The following is a 22,107-nucleotide window of genomic DNA, read 5'->3' on the forward strand; positions in this document are numbered from 1 at the left end:
TTGAGATTTAATCCTTGCTTCCCAGACTCCAAGTTCCCTCCCTCCTGTGCTATCTCCTACTAACCAACTGCTTGTATCTTAGATGTTCACTGTCTCAGTTCGTACCTGCTGCTTTCACAAAATAACCATAGATTGGGTGGCTTAAACAAGAAACATTTTTTTTTTCCCCCTCACAGATATGAAGGCTGGGAAACCCAAGATCAAGATGACAACTGATCTGACATGTGTGGTGAGACCCTCGTTCCGGCTTGCAGACAGCTGTCTTCTCCTTGTGTCCACACGATGGGGAGAGAAATCATTTCCCTCGTGCCTCTTTTATAAGGGCACTAATCCTGTTCATAATGGCGGCACCCTCATGACCTGATCACCTCCCAAAGGCCCACCTTCTAATATCGGGGGTTTGGATTTCTAATATATGAACTTAAGAGAGGGGACACAAATATTCATGCCACAACATTCACTTTGTATTTATTTGGAGGAATTTGAGTGAGAGAGAATCGTGTTTATAATGATATCAACCTTTTTTTTTTTTCCTTTGGAGGGGACTTAGGATGTGACTATATAAAACAAAACCCACTTTTGCCATGTGTGCATGGCAGCTGCAGCTGAGAATCTTCAGAAACTTTATACACAAAACAGAGCTATCACTGATGTTATTGCCGGGATGCAGGAGCTGCTGGCCAGAGATCCCCACTAAGAACTCACTCCCACGTTTCCAGATGAGTGCTAGAAGATGAGGTTCTTCAACTAAGACTCCTAATTTGGTGCCCTGCTGAGCGGAAAAACCAAGGCAACCAAAAATAGACGTATACTGACTCCTTATACAGTGGAGAATTTTGACAGGATAACATGCAGAGGAGTGGAGAATTCAAGGTGGGTGGGAAGACTGGGATCACAAACTAATGCAACACACTCTGGCAGAAATAAAACCCATCTAAAAAGAACAGGCCAAATAAAATTAAAACGTAAATAAATAAAATAAAAAGAACAGGCCTTGGGACTTCCCTGGTGCTCCAGTGGTTAAGAATCCAACTTGCAATGCAGGGGTTCGATCCCTGGCTGGGGAACTAAGATCCCATAAGACACAGAGCAACTTAGCCCATGAACCACAACCGCTGAGCCTGCGTACCAAAATGAAAGATCCTGCATGCAGAAACTAAGACCTGGAATGATCAAATAAATAAAATAGATTAATTAAAAAAAGAACAGGCCTGGTTTGCCTTCTCTTGCTTAGTAGAATACACAGTTCTGGTCATAAGAACTCTCCCATAGATAGATGAGAAAAATGTGGAGATCATCGTGCATGATCTGAACGGGCTCATTGTTACCACAAGGCACTTACAAGAGAAAGCAGAAAGCAGGAGAGTCAGAGAAGACCTGGCATCAGAAGCAGAACTGGGGAGATGAATCCTGAGGAAGGCTTCCCTAATCTTTGCTGGTTTTGAAGATGATGGGAGGTACCATGAGCGAAGGGAGGCTGCAGCCCCCAAAAGATGAGAAAGGCAAGAGAACAGTCTTTTCTGGAGCCTCCAGAAGGAATCAGCCCTGTCCATACCTTGATTTTAGCCCATGAGACCCACTGTCAGACCACGAGAACTGTAAGCTAGTAAATATGCATTATCTTAAGGCACTAAGTGTGCAGTGATCTGCTACAGCAACCCGAGGCAACTCATACAATCCCATCGAGTTTTCTCTTGTACTGGCAAAATGATGTCCATCTTCATGTAGCTTTACACCACCTTTCAGGGCCTGGCCTTTGCTCATATCCTGTCTAAATTTCCGGGAACCACTCAGGTGTCTGTGGTCTAGCCACTCTGACCTTTTAGCATCTTCTTCTCTTTCTTTTTTTCTTTTTGCTCGATCAACATGTGGGATCTTAGTTCCCTGACCAGGGATGGAACCTGCACTCCCTGCAGTGGAAGTGCACAGTCTTAACCACTGGACCACCAGGGAAGTCCCCTTTCAGCATCTTCCGACTTAAGTCTCCTCTCTCCATGCACCCCTGCAGCCAGTTACCTCTTGCTCATCCTGCAGACTTTAGCTCCTAGTTACCTGGGGACATTCATTTGATTAAAATTTATAGAGTGCTAGCACTGTTCTAGGGGCTGGGAATAGAGAACAGAGCAGGAAGAGTTTCTGCTGTCCTACAGGGGAGGAGGAAGACCACAAATAAGAACCCAAGTGATTAAGCAAAGTCATTCCAGAGAGTGCTGAGACAATGGGCAATTTCAGGTGACTGTCAGGGAAGGACTCTCCAAGAGAAGACGTCTGAGCTGAGACCTGACTGATGAACAGAATCCCTTCTTCAGACGGTCAGCTCTCCTTGAACGTTTCTGTCACAGTGCTTACCTGGTGTTACGGACTGAATTGTGTCCCCTCCAAATTCATATGTTGAAGCTTTAACTCCTGACATGACTGTATCTGGAGACAGGGCCTTGGAGAAGGTAATTAAGCTTAAAAGAAGTCATAAGGGAGGGGCCCTAAGCCAATATGATAGATGTCTTCCTAGGAAGAGAAAGGCTTGTACACAGAGGAAAGACCACGTGAAGACACAGAGAGAAGGCGGCCCTCTGCCGGCCAAGCAGACAGTTCCCGTGAGAAACTAACCCTGCCAACACCCTGATCTTGGACTTCCAGCCTCCAGAACTCTGGGAAAATGCATTCTTGTTTAAGCCTCCAGGTTGGCTGGTATCTTGTTACAGCAGCCTGAGCTAGTACACCAGGTTTATCAACTGACATCACCCAGACCACTGCCAGAGCCACCCAGCAGTCTCCCGGTGCCCCATCTTGCTCCTCCTACGACGCCCAGTCTCAGCACACTAGCCCTAGAGAACTTCTTGAAATGCAGATCACATTGTGTCACTCCTAATTCAGACTCAGTAGTGCCACGCAGAACAAGCTCCAAATTCCAAACAGTGGCCTGCTTCGGTTACTCAGACGTGTCTGCCCTCAAACACACCTGCTGCTCCCCAGACACCAAGCTCCAGTCTCCCGGTTTTTGCACTTGACCCTCCTTCTGCCCGAGAGTACCTTCCTCAGCTCTGCAGACTATCACCTTCGCAGAGGCGTCCCTCCCCTCTATTTTAAATGAACCTCATCGCAGTCTCTCAACCCAGACCTGAGTCTCCTAGAGGCTTTTCACCGCCCAGAAAGATCTTTTCTGCGTCTTGGTGGGTTCCCACTGCCATTCCCCATCCCATTATGGGGTAGGGACCCTGCCTTGTCCACCGCCATAGCCCCGAGCACCGCCGACTGTTGAAAATCCAGATGGATGGGGGACTTCCCTGGTGGTCCAAAGGTCAAGACTTAAGCCTTCCAATGCAGGGGCTTCAGGTTCCAATCCTGGTCGGGGCGGGGTGGGGGTGGGGTACAAAGATCCCAACATGCCTTCAAGCCGAAAAGGCAAAACATAAACATCGTAACAAATTCAAGACTTTTTAAGAAAGGTCCACTTCACCAGGATAGGGGGGTTACCTATTAAAGAGTTTTCGATTGCGGACGGCAGATTAATAATAAAGTGATGCTCCGGTGGAGAAAAAGAAAAGGTGCACATAAAAAAAAATTTTTTTTAAAGCAACAAGAAAATACACGTAGATGAGGTGGCACTGGAAGGACGGGAGCCAGGCCCTCTACCCGTCCATGTCAGAGCCGCCACTGAGTTCCGTGCTCTTCCTCCTCTGCAGGAAAGAGGACAACAACGATGTCCACAGGTTCTAAACAGTTCACAAGCCAGAGAGTAAGGAGCACCAGCTAAGGCCTTGCTAAATAAACAGTGTCTCGAGGAAGGCACCTTCCGACACCCGAAACGAGGTCAGTTCCCTGTGAGACGCTGTTCTAACTCCTAGCTCTTCTACTCCAGGGCCGCGCGGCCCAGAAAAATACACGCCCGGCGAGCATCCATTTGAACCGCACGCCCACCCCCTATCGGTTCCCAAGACCGCTGCTTCCGGGAGCCGCGCGGCCCCTCCACTGGCTCCGCCCCGCGGCCGCAGCCAGGCAAGGACCGCGCGCCAGCTTCGGGGGCGGCCCCGGAGGCCGGGGCCGAGGGGTCGCCGCCTCCCGGTGCCGCCGCCGCCGCCCGGCCCGACGTGGCGCCGCCACCGCCCCCGGCGCCGACGCTCGCGGGCGCAGCCAATGGCGGCGTCTCCCGGGCGGCGGGCGCGGCCTCCGGCCGCCAGAGGGCGCCGCGCGGAGGCCGAGGAGCCGCCGCCACCACCGCCGCCGCTGCCGCCGCCGGGTCGCCGCGGAGGGAAGCTACGAGCGAGCGCCCAGGCCGCCGCCGCCGCCGCCGTCGCCTGCTCACCGCGCGCCGCTGCCCGCCCGCCGGCGCGGCCGTCCCCGCAGGTAGGTGCGCGCCGCCCGCCCGCCGGCCCGCGCGCCGCCCGGCCCCCGCCCGCCGCCGCCGCCTCGTGCTCGCGCGCGGCCGGTAACGGACACGGGCGGGGGAGGGGCGCGCTCTCGGCCGCCCCGCGGCGGAACGGCGGCCCCGGGGGCGCGGGGCTCGGCCACAAAGGGCGCGCGGCCCCGGCGCAGGGGCGGCCCAAGCGCGCGCCGCCGCCTGGGCCCCCGCGGGCGCGCCGACGGGGGCGGGCGGGTCCCGGTGCCTCCCTCCCTGGGCGGCGGCGGGGGGGGCGCGTCTCCGCCAAGTGGGGCGCAGGGGCGCCGCCGCGCGCCCCATTCCCGCATGCGTTTCGGTTGACAAAACACCCCGTCTCTGGTTAACTAAAAAAAATATATATATGTATATATTTTCCCGTACTATTTGTGTCTGTTTGGTGATCGAGGACCCCCACCCCCCACCAATCCAGTACCTTGGTTTTGGGGGCGGGAAAGATGTTCGCGGGGCGCCTGGCTCGTTAATTTCGGGTCACTCTCTCCGTCCCCCCCACCCCCCGTTATTTATTTTTTTGTTTTGCACGGAGCTCACGTCTAGGACGTGCACGAATGGTTTCCTGTCTTTATTGTGGACACCGAGACGGCCCGGGCTGGAGGTTTCTCGTCCCCACCCTTAAAGAATGAAGACCTGTCAGTTCCCATTAGCGTGAATTTCCTGTCGGGGACGGTCACTGCAGGGGTGTGGTCCAGCTGGAAAGCTCTGGCTGGTCCCGAGAGGTCGCGCCTGCACCCTGATTGGGTGAAATTTTCGGGACTTGGGTCTTTCCCCCCAACCCGGTCCTCTGATACGTAGTTAGGTATTTTAAAGGCCAACGTCCGCCTGAAGTTCGTGTGAGCTGCCCCCGGAAGGTGGCCGCTGACCGCCGGAGCGGTTGCAATGTGGCTTGACCTACTGGAGATTCCCTCTTCGGTGAAAGAAACACACCTGATTTTAAATCACTTAGGAGAAAACAGTAAAGCACCCCATTCGTCATTTTTTTCCTGCTTAAATCATACAGGTTGAGATGATGTTTTGAACATACTGGGTTAACTGAAATACATTCTTAAAATTAATGTCACTGGTTTCATTTTGCTCTCTCTTCTCCTTTTAACATGGCTACTTGAAAATTTAAAATTAGATATGTGACTGGCATTATATTTCTATTGGACAGCGTTCAGCCAGAGCTTCGGAAGGGGGCAGGGGTGATTAGGAGCCTGTGCCATCTGCTTATTTTTTTCTGATTCTGTGATGGCATGTGGCCTCCTTCTCTACTAGGCTCTCAAGGAATCCCCTGCCTCTTCCCTCTCACCCTCAGCTGGACTGCCCAGCTGATTGCTTAATGAGGATCTTGTCCTAATTTGCAGAATAATTCAAATTAGTGGAGGGAATTTTCTTTGCTGAAAAAACGTTTTCCGTCTGCTGTCTACAGGAGTCTGCAGATAGTTTCACTCAGAATCAGACCTTGAGCTATCGAAGCTGAATATTTTTGGGGGGTGGGGTGTATGTTTGTGTGTGTGTGTAATGCAAAGCACATGTTGATTTTCAGGTCCTCTGCCACCTAAATGCCTTCCTTCAAGTTACCATGGCTCTTTCTTGGGTGCTCATCACACACCGAGCTACACTCTTTTCCCTTCCCACCTGTTAGATACTGTTAGTTTTTATGAGTACAAGTGGTGGTTGTCAATGATACTGTCCCCTAATTCTTCATTTTGACTAGCTGTAAAGCTTGTCAGTTTGGGAGGGTTAAATCAATGTTAAGTAGGAGAGAATCAATGAGGATAGAATCTCAAGTCCAGTAATGGTGACAGTGACTCTTGGCGAGTTGTGAGCATTCCAGTAAAGGACAAGGTAGAACAGAAGGTGTCTGTATTCTTTGCCTTGGTTACTCTAGAATGACTTTCAAGAGAAAGTATAACGTGTGGAGATTTGATTTCCAGATAATATCTTGAAGTGTGTGTGTATTAGTGAAAATACTTCTTCTCCAGAATCTTAGGATTGAAAGTGAAATTTGTGTTTTCTAAAGTGTGAAATGTTTACAAATCATCAGAAAAACTTTAGATAGTATTTTTCGGGTGGAGAAATAAGAAAATGTTCATCCAGAAGTTTAAAATGTATACTTGTTCCAAATATCAGTTTAAAAAATTTGATTCACATACACGCACACACACAATAGAAGCATATTAAGTGAAGTGAAAATTTCCTTTGATGCAAAGAAACAGGGTCATTTATCCTTACCAGGTCTTGCCCAAATAAGAAGTTTGCTTTTTAATTTTGTTATGAGTTTAGCGATGTGTTTTTAGTTAACTAATTACTATTAATTTCACATACTGTGACGCCTTGGGAACCAGATAATTAATACAGTAAAAGGCAGAAATTTTTCTGTTGCACAAATGAGAAAGTGGAACCTTTGTATTTTATTAGAATACGTGAGTCTGGAGCAGGGTAGTAATCTGGCAGTTCAGCACATCTCTGTAGTCCTGGGCATGCCACTGACCCAGGGCCTGGGTGCCCCCGGGCAAGCTGTCTGCAAGATTTTTTGTCTTTCTTGTCCATTCCTCCCATACAGGATTCCTGTGTCAGGCAAGATGTTCCCAGGGCCTTAGGAGGCCTGGGCCCCGGAAGGGCCACCTGGCACATGTTATATCTGAGAGATCTGAGAGCAAGTTCAAAGTGAACAGCTGGGGGGTGAGGGGGGGGTGGGAGAGGGGTTAGGGGAGGAGTAAAAGTGTGAAATTGCCTCCCTGATGTTGCTTAGTGCAGCCTTCATGTTGGGGCTTTCGTTTTCAGTAGAAGGGGCAAACTGCCTCATAAGTGTATCCAGGAGGAGATTTCCCTGTTCCAAGAAGGTGCCAGAACATCTATAATGACGTTTCGCTCCCTGGGTTTGTGGTCTCTGTGGGATGTAATGTGTCCACCCACTTCTGCAAGTGTTGCAAGCTGGGATGACAGGGAACAGTTACTTTAGCTACTTTGTGTGTTGTTTGGGCCCTGACCCAGAGAGACTTGAGACTGAGGACCGCATTGACTACAGGCTGATGATTATAATTTTTCACTTGCAGCTTAGGAATGCCTTTTAAGGCAAGAATTCAGGCACTGTGCTGCGCATTCTCTGGGGCACCTTCTCTGGTCCTGTGTGAGGATGTCTTGCAAGTACGGCTGTTTAATAACATTTACTCCTCTTTCTAAACGCGTGATGTCGTGGGCGGAGCGTATTTCCACTCGCCGCTTGGCCCTGGAGTGCTGTCCTAAAATTCCCTGTGTCCACACCATCGACCCCCTCTGCTTCTCTGAGTTGCTTTAAATTTCATCCCTTGCCGACGTCACCCTGTATGCCTGAGTGTGCAGAGGGCTGTATTTATTCGGTTCCTCTTGAGTGGCACTGAAGTGCCCACCTGTCTGTGGCAGCTGTGTGTGTTTTTCAGAGCCTAGCCCCAGCGCCCTCAGAGCCATGCTGGCCCTCCTGGCAGAGCTCCTTGGATGGGAATTCAGGCCCGGGGCCAGGCCGGACGGCTGGGCCGCTTTCTGGCTGTGCGATGCTGGCCCGGCTGCATCACCTCTCTGTGCTTCAGCTTCCTCTCAGTACCTGCCTCTCAGGATTCTTAGGATTGATGATTTCACCCTCAGAAAGCACTTGGAACAATGCCTGGCATCCAGCCAGAGCCGTCAGTGATGGCTGTGATTTTTGCCTCTGCCGTATATTGTAGTCACATTTCGCTTCCTTGGTGTCTTCTGATAATGGATGCTGCTGGTTCCCAAAGTTACCATGAAAGGCCAGAATTTCACAGTTTCGCATTTCATGGTTTAGTTATAGCTTTGTGCTAGGCTTCGACTAGTGGGTGTCACCTCACAGGCACAGAATAAATATATAAGGAATTATACCGGAGAGCCAGGGTGCCTTGCCTTCTGTGAAGCTTCAGGGTGAGTAAGGAACTTAAAGTCAGCTGCTTCCAGAGAGGTGATGTATGTTCCCGTTTACAGGAGTTTAGCTACTTCATGAATTGTTGTTGGTCAGTGGCTCCCTCGTGTCCGACTCTTCTGGCCCCCTGGACTGCAGCACTCCAGGCTCCCGGTGCTCCACCATCTCCCAGGGTTTGCTCAGACTCTGTAATTGAGTTTCTCGCTGATTTTGTTTATTTATTTTTACAGTTCAAAGCTCCCCCCCTCACCCTCCCACCACTTCCTTTCCGTTTAAGGAGAAGAGGGTGTGGCTGACTGGCTCTTCCCCTGTTGGTGATGAGTGAACTCCTTCAGGAGTGACTTAGGGGTTCAGGTTTTTCCTCTGTTGGTCCGGCTGATTCCCACCCTGTTGATTCACTCCCTTGTTTGCTCCCTAAGGACGTGGGGTCCCCATCAGCCAGCCCCACTGGCGTCCGGTCACTTCCTCTTTGGCCCTATCCTTTGGTTTCTCACGCCTCCCTTGACTGAAGCTCTGTCCCGGGGACTTTGAATGGAGTGTCCTCTTTACACTTGGCCACTTCATTCATTCTTCGCTCAGGTTGTCATTGACCTGGACCCAGGGAGTGTGAGGTGATCGCATCCAAGAAAGACAGGGGGTCTCCTGGCAGGGAGTGATGAGGGCGACAGCCTCTAAAGGTGACCCTGAAGCCCAGACTCAGGGCTGAGAGGAGCCAGCTCAGGGCAGATCCGAGAAGGGTGTCGTGGGCAGAGGGAACTGCATGCATGAGCTCCCGGAAGCGTGGAGCCCTTGACTCACCCCAGGGACCCACAGGAAGAGGAACAGCGTGACCCGGGCCGGGTGAGGGCGGCGTCGCCGTCAGGAGTCTAGATTTGGTTCTGGGTGCTGAGGGGACGCCAGCAGAGGAGTTTAAGCAGGACTGTAATACCCAACTTGTGTTTTTAAAGGGCATTCCTTTCAGCGTAGTGTAGGGACGGGGTGGGGGAGGGATAGTGGTGAGCTCGGGGGCCCAGAGCAGAGGTGGGGGGGGGGAGGGAATTGCGACACCCCCCTGTGACTGGGACCGGGGTGGCACAGGAGGCCTGACACGCTCAGATTTGGGGTGCCCGGCATGTATTTTTGACAGTGTCACCGACAGATGCTTTGTGGGTAGATTAGTTGGATGTGGTGAGAGAAAGGTTTCTGGTTTGAGCAGCTGGCCAGGAGGTGATTTCAGTACTGAGAAGGGCAGAGTTAGGCTTGAGAGGAGGAGGGTATAACATTAGGGGCCTTCCAGTTAGACATGCTGAGTAAGGGTCACACACTGGCCCAGAATTTTCTATGGGTCTTACACATGTCAGTGTAGGATAGATGGCCTTTTTGTAAATGGCATTTGGACGACTAGTAGCTATTTGAGAGGGAATATGTATATATATATATATATATATCACTCCTTAGAGTAAACTGGTGGATCTGGTTTAAGGAAAAGAAAATCTTTTTTTTTTTAATGAATCAGTGAGACTACTAGATGAAAACATGGAGAGTTATTTCGTAATCTCAGAGAGGTGCAGGCATTCCTTTCTTTCTTTAAATAATTTCACTTCTTTATTTATTTTGGCGGTGCTGGGTTTTCGCTGCTGCTAGGGCTCTTCTCTAGTTGCAGCGAGCAGGGGCTACGCTGGTTGCGGGGCATGGCCTTCTCGTTGCGGTGGTTTCTTTTGTTGCAGAGCCCGGGCTCAAAGGTGTGCGGGCTTCAATAACTGTGGCATGTGGGCTCAGTAGTTGCAGCTCCCGGGCCCTGGAGCATGGGCTCAGTAGTTGTGGCACACGGGCTTAGTTGTTCCGTGGCATGTGGGATCTTCCCAGATCAGGGACCAAACCCTTGTCGCCTGCCTGACAGGCATTCTTAACTACTGAGCCGTCAGGGAAGCCCAGGCATTTCTGAGTATGTCAAAATCCAGAAGCCATAAAAGAAAGTATTGAGCTACTTAAAAATAAGACTTTTGCTGTCAAAAAGTACTATAACCAACATCAAAAGTTTGGCATCACGTTGGGGAAAATAATAATAACATCACAAAGGACTGCTTTCCTCAACACATAAAGAGCTTCCACGAATCAAAACAGCTCAGCCTGGAAGAAAAACGCATGAAGGAAATGAAACAACAGTTCACAGAAAAGGAAGTACTGACGGCTCTTAAATCTTAAAAGATGTTCAGCCTCCCTAACGATAGGAAGACTGAAACAAACAAAGCCCCAACCACAGTTGTCACACTGTCATCTCCCTGACAGCAGTGGAAACGTCCAGTCATTTCTTGTGCATTGGTGGTGGGTAGGGTCATTTGGTAAAACTTGGCAGTAGCTGGCAAAATAAAGAAATACACCTACCCTTCATTCTTTGGAAATTCTTTGAAGATATGTGCATATGAAATGTCCTGTGTACCTGGTGAACTTTTAAAGGCTGGAAACAACCACAGTGTCCTAGGGGCCTGGTCACGTTCCGGTGCAGCCGTATCATGGAGCTCGCTGCAGGGCTGTTCACGCAGCTTGATGTGTGCTGATATGGACTGACCTTCAAGACGCGGTGCCAAGTCAAGAAAAGTAAGGTGCAGACACGTTAGGAGCCCTAGTTTGTATAAAAAATAGCGTATCCACAGGATATTTTTAACTTTTTATTTTGAAATAATTACATACTCAGAGGATATTGCGAAAGTCATATATTGACTCCCACAAACCCTTCGTCTGCTTCCCCCAGTGGTGCCGTCTTGCCTACCTGAAGTGCCATAGCCAAGCCCGGAAACTGACACCTGCATAATGCTGTTAACCAGACTACAGACCTTACTCAGCTCTTCATTCACGTGTGTGTGTGTTTCTGGGCAGTTTTATCCCACGTGTAGATTCATGTAACCACCTCTGTAGTCCAGGCACAGCTTTGTTCACAGAGTGTCTTTGTCAGGATGCCTAACAGATCTGTGGCAATGATGTTCCATTGATTGATTGCCCTCAGAGGGCACCCAAGCGGCTGAATGATCGGGCTGGGAAGGCAACGTTCCTTTTCACTCTCATGGTATTTTAAAGCCCTGCTTTCTGAACAGTGGGTGGCATCTGGACATCCAAGTAGAACTACCAGGTAGAAGGTTATCTGCGAGCTCTGCTAGGGGATGGACATGGGGCATTGTCGGGCCCTCGAGAAGGTTTCACATCTGGGTGGGGCAGGGGGTTCCCGAGCGGAGAGGGTGGGGGGACACAGGGAGAGGGGTTCTGGTGCCCCCCAGGGCCCTCACGTTTAGAGGTCAGCTGGAGGTGAAGCCCCCCGCCCCTGCACTTCGAGGAGGGAAGAGACCCCTGTCATGTGCTGCTGAATTTGAAGAGAAATGGTTGTTGGATTAACTTTATCAAGTTCTCCTTCAGTTTAAAACTAAGGCAGGGTTCTGTTGACTGGATTCCGAAATAAGATGGTGTGGAAAGCCTTTATTGTTTTATTTTAAAGTGAGATGTTGGGGGAGGCTTCATTTCACAGGTAAAACTAACTATGGTGGGAAAAAGGCCGAACAGTGATTGCCCTGGGTGCAGGTTAGGGGAAGACCGGCTGGAGAAGGGGCCCGAGGGAACTTCCTGGAGTAAAGGCAGTGGTGTGTCTCAAGACCAGGGTCTGGGTTACACAGATGTATCATTTGTCAAAACCTGCCTTAACGTATTTGCATTTTACCTTAAAAACTGCAAACAGCTGTTGAACTCCACATAATGCTGAGGTGTTTCGCGGTGAGTTATAATTGATGTCTGCCGCTCACTTTGCAGTTTACAAAATTGTGTTGGTGAATGGACGGAGGGTGGGCAGCCGTCATTAAGGATGGGCAGATGTAATACATATACCAAAATATTCATTGTAAGATATAAGGTAGTATAGAGGTATATGAATTCATGGTAAAAAAAAAATTTTTTTGTGTGTGTGTATAAAATTTTTCATAACAAAATTTAGGGGAGAATTCTATAGAACATGGAACGCTGTGTCATATGATATTTAAATGTCACCTCATGCTCTGTTCCCCGATTTTTAAACATGTGAAAGTGGCATGGCGTTTCCTGCTGTAAAGAATCTACATCTTACTTTCTCTTAATCACTTGCTTGAGTCGTCAGCTCTTTCTCTGCTGCCCTTTGTCCTTAAGAGGCCAGGGTTCAAGGTTTTTGAGCACTTCCTGGGGAAGCAGCTCTAAGGCTCTTATCTTGGCGATTATCCTAACCCCGGAGTCCCTTCTGAGTCCACAGATTTGCTTTTTTTGTTGTTGTTACATAAATGAGCCCGTTTATTATAGGCAAGGCAACGTTGTCAAATGGTGGTGCTTCTCCTGGTCCTTCAGTTCCTTCGGGCTTCTTTCTGATGCAGCCTTGACTGTGACGGCAGAGGTGGGGGTGAAGGTCCAGGCGCCACCAGCTGCTGTTCTCACACAGGAACCGCAGTGCCAAGTGCCCACGGCTCGTCTCTTCTTGGTTTTGCTGCAGAAGGAGCAGGTGTACTTGGCATGCTGGCTGGTTTCAGTTTTCCTCACCATTTTCCTGGGGGAGGCATCATAACAGGTCCCGTGTTTGCCCACGATTCTGACCTCCTTGGTGCATTTCGCCAGGTGGCCGCCACCTAGGTCTGAGCCCAAGAGCCAGATTTACTTTTCAAGTGAACCTCAAACTAATTCCACAGCTCGCCAGGCAAGGGTGGGGAGAGGCCCATGGTTCACTGAAGGAGAGGAGAGGCTTCTTGCCTGCAGCTTCTTTTCTTCCATCCCAGTCACTCTGGCCTGACCACCCTGGGCCTCCAAATGCAGCCCTGGGTGCCTTTCCCTGGGCCTCCAAGTGCAGCCCTGGGTGCCTTGAGCTCCAAGGTTCTGACTCGGCCTTAAGTTAGAGGAGAGAAAACTCGAGTGGCCCCGGAAGGGCTCAGAAGCCACATAGGCTTCTTTGAATACTTTCTTTTTCCAGTGGTCATTTATTCACAAGATTAAAAAAAATTTTTTTTTAAAGGTTTGCTGTGAAGAGACTCTGTCTTACCCTATCCCAGCCCCCAGGTTTCTCTCACTGCTGTTGCTTCTGTGAATCCATCTGGAGCTATCTTGTGTATGGCTGGTGCTCAGTTGCCTCAGTCATGTCTGACTCTTCGTGACCCCATGGACTGTAGCCTGCCAGGCTCCTCTGTCCATGGCATTTCCCAGGTGCAAGGATACTGAAGTGGGTTGCCATTTCCTTCTCCAGGGGATCTTCCCGACCCAGGGATCACACCCATGTTTCTGGCATTGCAGGTAGATTCTTTACAGCTAAGCTACCAGGGAAGCATGAAGGTTGTTGAGGATGTAGAGTAAAAGTTCTCATCCCAAGGAAAAAAAAATATGTTTATATTCTTTCAATTTTGTGTTTATATGAAGTGATGGATGTTTGCTAAGCCTGTTATGGTGATCATTTCGTGAGGTTTTCATGTCGATCATTGTGTTTTACACCTTACCCTTACACAGTGCTGTATTCAATAAAACTGAAAGGGGGAAGAAAAGAAAAAAGCCTTAGCACCAGTTCCCAGGTTTCCGGGCACTCTAGCCTCCATCCCATGCTACACTTGGAAAACCTTGCACAACACATGGTGAGCAGTAATGAAACTAAAGCAATTCCACTATGTATACTTGAAACATGGGTGCAGACCCATAGTTTTCGTGACACGATGTCCTCTTAGAATTGACTCTCAGGAGTCCTCGTCCGCGGGTGACTGTGTGGACCCCCCAACCTCTTCCCACCCCACTGGGGAGCATCTAACAATATCTGGAGATACTGGTGTGCCATATCCGAGGGGAGGAGTGCTGCTGGGACTTAGTGGACAGAGGGCAGGAAGCTGCTAGCATCCCACGGCACACAGGACAGCTCTCCACGCTAGAGCTTGTTGTTGTTATTTAGTCTCTAAGTCTCGTCAGACTCTTTGCGACCCTGTCCTTCACTGTCTCCCAGAGTTTGCTCAAATTCATGTCCATTGAGTTGGTGATGCCATCTAACCATCTCATCCTCTTTCATCCTCTTCTCCTTTTGCCTTCAATCTTTCCCAGCATCAGGGTCTTTCCCAACGAGTCAGCTCTTCACGTCCGACCAGAGTAGTGGAGCTTCAGCATCAGCATCAGTCCCACCCGTGAATATTCAGGGTTGATTTCCTTTAGGATTGACTGGTTTGATCTCCTTGCAGTCCAAAGGACTCGCAAGAGTCTTCTCTAACACCGCAGTTCAAAAGCATCAATTCTTTGGTGCTCAGCTTTCTTTATGGTCCAACTCTCACATCTATGCATGACTACTAGAAAATCATCGCTTTGACTATACGGAACTTTGTAGGCAAAGTGATGTCTCTGCTTTTTAATATGCTCTCTGGCTTTGTCATAGCTTTCCTCCCCGAATGGCTGAGACTGAGTGACCCTAGTTTAGGATGCTGAGAGGTGACGTTTTATCCCGTTTCTTTTCTCTGTGGTTCTCCTGTAGCTTTCTGGAAAATACTTCATGAACAATGGCCAGTCGGGGTAAATACCCCCGGTGTTGACATCAACCTGAGTTACATTTAAGGTAAACCCTTACCATCTAGAAAATTTCAATTAAAGTAACTTCACTTAGATCCTCATTCTATCAGTTGTATCAACAAGGATTGTTTCAAAAGTCTGTGTAACAAACTACAGATCACGCTTAGACTGCTCACAAGGAAGTCAAAATCCCTCGGAGGCAATCGGATATGAAACCTTTTTGTTCCTGGAAGGTTTCCAGAAGCAAAACAAGGCCAGGACTGTTCTCACGGCTGCTTCCGCGTGCGTAGAGACAGGCCAGAAACAAAACCTGCAGTTGAAGGAGGGTAGATGAGAGGGGGAGAGAGAGGTAACTTGGGCGTGGGGATTGTTTAGGAGGCGCCTGCCGAATCTGCCCGGTTGTTCAACGTGGAGCAGGCAGAATGTGGACACCCTCTGCTCAAGGCGCACGAGACAGCGGGGACCACTGACCCAGCTCAGGTGGTGTCCTCGGCCTCAAAGACCCTCGTCAAGCCGGAGGATATGGATGCGTCCACAGTTAATTGTGCAACATGACCTTGATCCTGAATGTTTTAATTGGGGTCCAGGAGCCCCGTGCCTTGTGTAACTTGTTGCCTGTTTCTTTCCAGATTTCTCCTTTAGAAAGTGGATGTGTGGGATAACATGTCCAGTGTGTCCGAGGAGAGAAGAAAAAGGCAGCAGAACATTAAAGAAGGACTACAGTTCATACAGTAAGGGCTCCCTGCACGCCTCTGTCCTCGCCACGTAGCAGTCCCCTTTTGCTGTGGCTCTGGATTTGGGGGAGGGTAGGACACTTTTAGTCCTATTCACCTGGGTTAGAAATCCGATAGTTTTGTCCCAGCAATGCTTTCTGCTCCCGGAACATCAGTCCCTTTGTGTTCCGAGGTGGATCTTGCCATCACTGATATTTCAGGGTTAAAATCCTGACTTACCTCCCAAAATGTTCGACAGAGGAATTTGAACCTAGTTTCACTCTGATGAGGGAAAGTCAACATCGGTCAGCACCCAGGCCTTTTGTGGCCACACTCCTTCTGTTGAGAAGCCCGGCCTCAACTGGCCTTCGGGACACACGTCAGCGACAGGACCACAGCCCGGGTGGCCGTGTCCAGGCAGAAAGGCTTCTTTGTCCCTCCTGGGAAGGGGATATTCTTTCCCTCTGTTCTGCAGTGAATTGGAACAAGTAGAACTAGTGGTTCTGTACTATTTTAAAGCTTTTTCGGCATTTGAAGAATTAGGCCCTCTGTTAGTAGAAGTAGATTTGAAAGGTAAATGTTACCCTAAAGAAAATACAAAAGAATAGTTTTCGATTTTTTTTTTGTGACTGCAGTTATATGTGAATCATGTTCATAGAGGACAAGTAGGTCTTTCAAATGTGCTTTGAACCAGTGATGAGCTAATGAGAAGCCCAGTTTTAGGGTCACTCCTGGATGAACCAATCCTGACAGGGACCTGATCAGCAAAATTAACTGGTTTCTTCTTCGTAGGTCACCGCTGTCGTATCCAGGATCACAGGAACAATATGCGGTAAGGAAAAGATCTGTTTGAAAGTAGCCTGTGAACTGTCACATGTAGCCTGGCTTGGCAAACCCCAGTGCGGCCCTCTGTTTTTGTGAATAAAGTTTTATTGGAACACAGCCATGCTCACTTGCTGGTGTGTTATCTGGCTGCTTTCATGGCATGGTTGAGAGAGACCGAATGGATCACGAAGCCTCAAATCCTTACTGTCTGGGTATTTACAGGAAAAGTTTGTCAACTCGTGTAAATAAGACAAGGTTAGTTTCTTCTGGCATACTTGGACGGTTGTATTTTCTTTCCTCTGTTAATGTCGTTTTGAAGTAATTTCTTTGAGTCCCTTGACAGTTACTTTTAGCCTTTCATTTCAGGAAGAATGAGAGGGACAGATTATGATTGAGAGGGACAGAGTATCTTCTGGTTTCTCTTTAGCAGAGAAATTGTCACAGTAAAAGGGTGACTTGGTAATCAAATGAAAGAGCTGGAGATGAATCTAGTTTGAGAGAAAGCCCAGTTGACTAGGCCTGGAACTAAAGATTACCTCATCTCTGCATACCGTTAGTTCCCCGTGGCTTTGTGTCTCTGCGGGTTTTGGTGTTTCTGAACGTCATTCCTTTCTCTCTGCCTCCCTCCCTCTCTGTTCATTTCAGCCTCTTCCTTCCTTTTCTCCAAATAGACGTAGAACTGTAAAGTATGAGAGCTAGCAATCATGTGGAGCAGTCCTTTGATTTTACAGACAGGCACTCAGGGCCCAGAGAGGGGAATCAGCCTGTCTCTCAAGTCACCTCAGTTGTTAAAGATTGATCTGGACAGTTTCCTTTGTCACTTTCATCAGCTTAGATGTGAATTCATGAAACAAGATGAAGAGCTGTATGTTTATGTGCCCCCTTGATAGGAAAGGATTACTTATTTATTTTGGGAGCTGTACTGGGTCTTCATTGCAGTGCACAGACTCTCTAGTTGAGGTGCACAAGCTTAGTTGCTCCGAGGCATGTGGGATCTAGTTCCATGACCAGGGATTGAACTGGTGTCCCCTTGATTGGAAGGCAGTTTCTTAACCACTGGGCCAACAGGGAAGTCCCAGAAAGAGAGTTCTAAAATCTTAAAGCAATGATAGCAATCCTGAAGGAAACTTAAGGAACTTTTGCCCCTACCAAAAGAACATGTGTACTAAAAGCAATAAAAAAAAGATTTGACATCCCCTGGAAGAAAATCTGTGACCAACCTAGACAACATATTAAAAAGCAGCAACATTACTTTGCTGACACAGGTCCATTTAGTCAAAGCTATGGTTTTTCCAGTAGTCTTGTATGGATATGAGAGTTGGACCGTAAAGAAAGCTGAGCACCGAAGAATTGATGCTTTTGAACTGTGGTGTTGGAGAAGACTCTTGAGAGTCCCCTGGACTGTAAGGAGATCAAACCAGTCAGTCCTAAAGGAAATCAGTCCTGAATATTCATTGGAAGGACTGATGCTGAAGCTGAAACTCCAATACTTTGGCCACTTGATGCGAAGAGCTGACTCATTGGAAAAGACCCTGATGCTGGGAAAGATTGAAGGCAGGAGAAGGGGATGACAGAGGATGAGATGTTTGGATGGCATCACCGATTCTATGGACGTGAGTTTGAGCAAGCTCTGGGAGTTGGTGATGGACAGGGAGGCCTGGCATGCTGCAGTCCATGGGGTTACAAAGAGTCGGACACGACTGAGCGACTAAACTGAACTGAACCCCCTAAATCAGTGAGCCACCTGAACATTTACAAAAGAAGAAATACAAGTGGTCCATTTAAATGTGGAGAAGTTCAGCCTTGCTGGTAATCAGATATGCAGATAAGTAAAGGATACCGTTTTTCCCCTAGAAATCAGTAGATTTTATGTGTGCGTGCTCACGCATGTGTGTACACATGTTGGCGGGGTGCATTCAAGCAAGCCACTATAGGCATTCATCGTTACTGCCTTTTTTGGAAAACAATTATAAATACCAGTTAGAAGCCTTAAAATGCTCATTCCACTTGTAGGAATTTATCCTTGGCACAGAGTTGGCGATGTCAACAAAAATTGACAGGCTGCTTTTGCAGCACTTTTCTTAATTGATTTTTTTCTTGGAAAAAGCAAGCACGAGGAAACTCTAGCTGAGATAGTAGTGACCTGGCCTAGATTTCATAATTTCTTACAGTAGGGCTTGTTGCTCTGTCAAATTGTTTCCTCTGAAGTTTTAGATACAGAAATTAAAATTTTCTTGCACTCTGACTTGTTCCTTAAAGAGTTTCAAGGGGTAACATTCTTTTTATTTTTTTTTAAGGTATATTTACACGCTCTTGTGAGAAATCTTTTTAATGAAGGAAATGATGTTTATCGTGAACGTGATTGGAACCACTCTATAAGTCAGTATTCAGAAGCTTTGAGTATAGCTGATTATGCAAAGTCTGAAGAAATTTTAATCCCTAAAGAAATCATTGAAAAACTATATATAAATCGTATTGCTTGCTATTCCAATATGGTGAGTTGTGACTTGTAAAGCAGTGTTTTTGGAGAGAAAAAAGATTTTCAGTAACATAGTACATTAGCAAAAGTCAGCTTTCTAATTTCAGTTTATAGGAAAGATGTACTAGCTGCTTTAGAGAGGCCTCAAGCTTTGAAAAATCAGTTTTGGCCAAATACTTATGAATTTTTAAAAATAATTTTTTAGATACTGGTCCTTGGAGATACCCTTTTGAGTATGGCTTTGGGGGAGGGGGGTATCTGCTCTTAAAAAAAAAAAAAAAGTCAGCCTAAAAAGATACAGGTATTCACAGATGGGTGTATCAGTTGTCTCTGCTGACAGCTTGCTCCTTATGTTTCTCTTAGGAGTTATTTTTATTTTTTAATTAAAAAAAAAGGAGTAGTGAGCCTTCAAAAGAATTAACACAACCTCTTCACTTATCTAAACTTAAAAAGTAGTATTTTGATGTTCTTACAGTTTTCATATAGACATTTACACTTAGGACCTCAGATATACCTGGACAGCTTTCTTTCTTGAAGATCTGGGGTCTTTCATGGCCAGAGGTCTGGGTGGTGGGTACATAGGTAGCTATGATATTCTTTCTGCTTTTCTGTATTTGAAATTTCATAATGAAAATAATTTAAAAAAAAAACAAATAAAAAGCATTACCAATCCATTTTGAGAGGAGCATCTGAATTTGTTTGTGTTTGCATCATTGCAAGACATGAATTGATTGCTAACTTTATTTGGTCTCACTCACCAGGGTTTCCATGATAAAGTTTTAGAAGACTGTGATACAGTCCTCAGTTTAAATGCCAGTAACTACAAAGCTCTGTATCGGAAATCTAAGGCTCTAAGTAATTTAGGAAGATTCAGAGAGGCTTATGATGCTGTAGCAAAGTGCTCCTTGGCAGTGCCTCAGGTATGGTATTTATGTTCTAATTCATTTGTTTACATCCTAGCCATTTTATTGCTTCTATGTAGACGAATGGCATCAAAAAGTTATGTTTTCCAGCCAGCCGTCCACCTGCTGCAGCTGGGAATAAGTGCCCATGAAGCAAGTGTCTTGACAAGGATAAATTAGAACTGCTTTGTCCCTTCACCTCTACAGTTAGTAAATATAACCCTCCATTAATCGTATATTCTGACTTTTTTCAGGATGAACATGTGATAAAACTAACTCAAGAACTAGCTCAGAAACTGGGATTTAAAATAAGAAAAGCATATGTTAGAGCCGAGGTAAGCTGGAGTTCTCGCCATAAGTTATTTTCATTTTGTTTTGTAACTTGGAGTCAGTTCTGGTTTTAAATTAGCATCTTAATTTTCTTTCAGCTCTCACTAAAATCAGTTCCTGGGGATGGGGCTACAAAGGTAAGGTCATTACTCTTGTAAGAATCATAATTTTTAAAAAAGAAAAGAAGTAGTAGCAGTTCTGCTTTTAATATTTTGGGGTTTTGTTTATTTTTGAGGCCTTTTTATTCCTCATACACCTAAGTGGCCAGAGCTTCCTGCCCTATGAAAAGAAAAGAAACAGCTCCAGTCATATCTTTTACTCTCAATCAACATTTCCTGAAGGCCCATGGAGCATTTTACAGGATGTTCATAGAAGTTAGGTGTTATTAGAAAATGTGGGTTGGGGCCACATACTAATTTTAGAAGTCACTGGGTTAGACACTTATCTTTTTTAAGGATAAGTCTTCTTAGAGCTGTTAGGAGGTCGCTGTGAGTTGGGGAGGGTGGAGTGGCTACACGGGTCCCTCTGGAACTGGAAGGCTCCTGAATATGCTTGGAAAAATACTAGGCCACACGAAATGAGTGGCAAGAGGCCCGCACTGTTTAATCCTACGTTATTATACAGGTTGGGCTTCCCAGCCAGGTGGCCTGCCAGTGCAGGAGACGCAAAAGATGCAGGTTCAATCCCTGAGTCAGGAAGATCCTGAAAAGGAAATGGAACCCTACTGTGGTATTCTTGCCTGGGAAATTCCATGGACAGAGGAGCCTGGTTGGCTACAGTCCATGGGTCACAAAGAGGCAGACACGACTGGGCATACACTGGACTGGCCCACACGACTGAGTGTGCACTGGACTGGCCATCACAAAGGCTTGTGCATTCTGTTTGTCTCTGTCTTAACTGGAAGGAGGTCAGATGTGAGAATTGGGATTGCTCTCTTAGAGCAAGTTTTATAGCTTGCTTTATAGTCTAGAATCCTGAAAATACTATGATCTATTATTTGGTTCAATTTCTAGGCTTTGAACTGTTCTGTGGAGGATATCGAGCCAGGTATGTTTGCACACACACATGCTCTTAATCTGAAGTGCCACCCTTGGGGACTTCCCTGGTGATCCAGTGGTTAAAACTGCACGCTTCCATGCAGAGAGTGTGGGTTCGACCCTGGTCAGGGAACTAAGATCCCACATGCCTCACTGCGCACCAAACAAAAAAGAAAAGTGCCAGCCTTAGATGTTATGTACGTTATAGTGTTGTCGATTAAGATTGCTGGGTCGTTAGTAGTATTAAAACAAGAGTAATTTCAGAAACCACCTCTGTGCCTCTGGCTGTGTCAGTAGTGACTGATGGTACTGACTGTCAGCGAGCAGTTGTTTGGCATCCACCGTGGCATCACCACCCTCTAGTAGCTCCACCCGAAAGGAGCCCAGGTATTTTGAGAAAGGAGGAAGCATTTTCACAAGTGAATATATCTGTTCCTGGGCAAAACAAACTCTTTTTTTTTAGAATTGCTTTTACTCTTTTATTTGAATTGGTTTCGCTGTTGTATCTATCTGTTTATAATTGCTTTCATATTTTCACCTTGCTCTTCATTTTCTGTTATTGGCCATTAACAGTAGTGTTACGTAAATATACTGAAAATAAGTGAGCACATGTCCATTCATGTTACAGATTTATTAGCTCCGAGGCAAGAAGCACCTTCTGTTGTTTCTATACCTGCATCCAGTTTTTCTCACCAAGTTGGAAATGAGCTGGCTTCAGTTTCTATTATGCCCTTAACTTCTGTTTTGCCACTGCAAGTGGAAGAGAGTTCTCTACCATCTACAGTGTTGGCAAATGGAGGAAAGATCCCCTTCAGCATGCCGGAAGCGTTTTTAGATGATGGGGATATGGTCCTCGGAGATGAAATAGACGATCTCCTGGATTCTGCACCTGAAACTAATGAAACGGTCATGGTAAATTTCAGTCTGACTCCCTTAAAACCTGACTTTTTCCCCCCTCTTTCTTTTAAAAAATTGTGATATAACCTGCTAGATATTTTCAGTATTGACTGTACGCTAAACTTA

At 47.1% G+C, this 22,107-nt stretch overlaps 2 protein-coding genes across 2 annotated transcripts in view; one reads left to right on the forward strand and one right to left on the reverse strand.

Annotated features, from left to right (window-relative positions):
* The first annotated feature begins 4,297 nt into the window (after window positions 1-4,297).
* The window catches only part of ZC3H7A (zinc finger CCCH-type containing 7A), a 37,690-nt gene continuing 19,880 nt past the window's right edge, over window positions 4,298-22,107 (forward strand). Inside the window, exons 1-9 of the mRNA XM_068966997.1 lie at window positions 4,298-4,344; window positions 15,428-15,529; window positions 16,304-16,343; window positions 18,634-18,831; window positions 19,577-19,735; window positions 19,972-20,052; window positions 20,146-20,184; window positions 21,061-21,094; window positions 21,713-21,996. Of these exons, the coding sequence (XP_068823098.1) occupies window positions 15,462-15,529; window positions 16,304-16,343; window positions 18,634-18,831; window positions 19,577-19,735; window positions 19,972-20,052; window positions 20,146-20,184; window positions 21,061-21,094; window positions 21,713-21,996 (903 nt within the window). The 5' untranslated portion in view covers window positions 4,298-4,344; window positions 15,428-15,461. The remainder of the gene's footprint in view (window positions 4,345-15,427; window positions 15,530-16,303; window positions 16,344-18,633; window positions 18,832-19,576; window positions 19,736-19,971; window positions 20,053-20,145; window positions 20,185-21,060; window positions 21,095-21,712; window positions 21,997-22,107) is intronic.
* LOC138076181 (large ribosomal subunit protein eL43-like) lies at window positions 12,576-13,540 on the reverse strand. The gene is made up of 2 exons (XM_068968399.1): window positions 13,537-13,540; window positions 12,576-12,907 (listed from the first exon to the last, which is right to left on the reverse strand). Exons 1-2 carry the CDS (start codon window positions 13,538-13,540, stop codon window positions 12,576-12,578), a joined length of 336 nt encoding a protein of 111 aa, XP_068824500.1.

This window comes from Capricornis sumatraensis, chromosome 3 (assembly GCF_032405125.1).
Source record: "Capricornis sumatraensis isolate serow.1 chromosome 3, serow.2, whole genome shotgun sequence".
Lineage (NCBI taxonomy): Eukaryota > Metazoa > Chordata > Mammalia > Artiodactyla > Bovidae > Capricornis > Capricornis sumatraensis.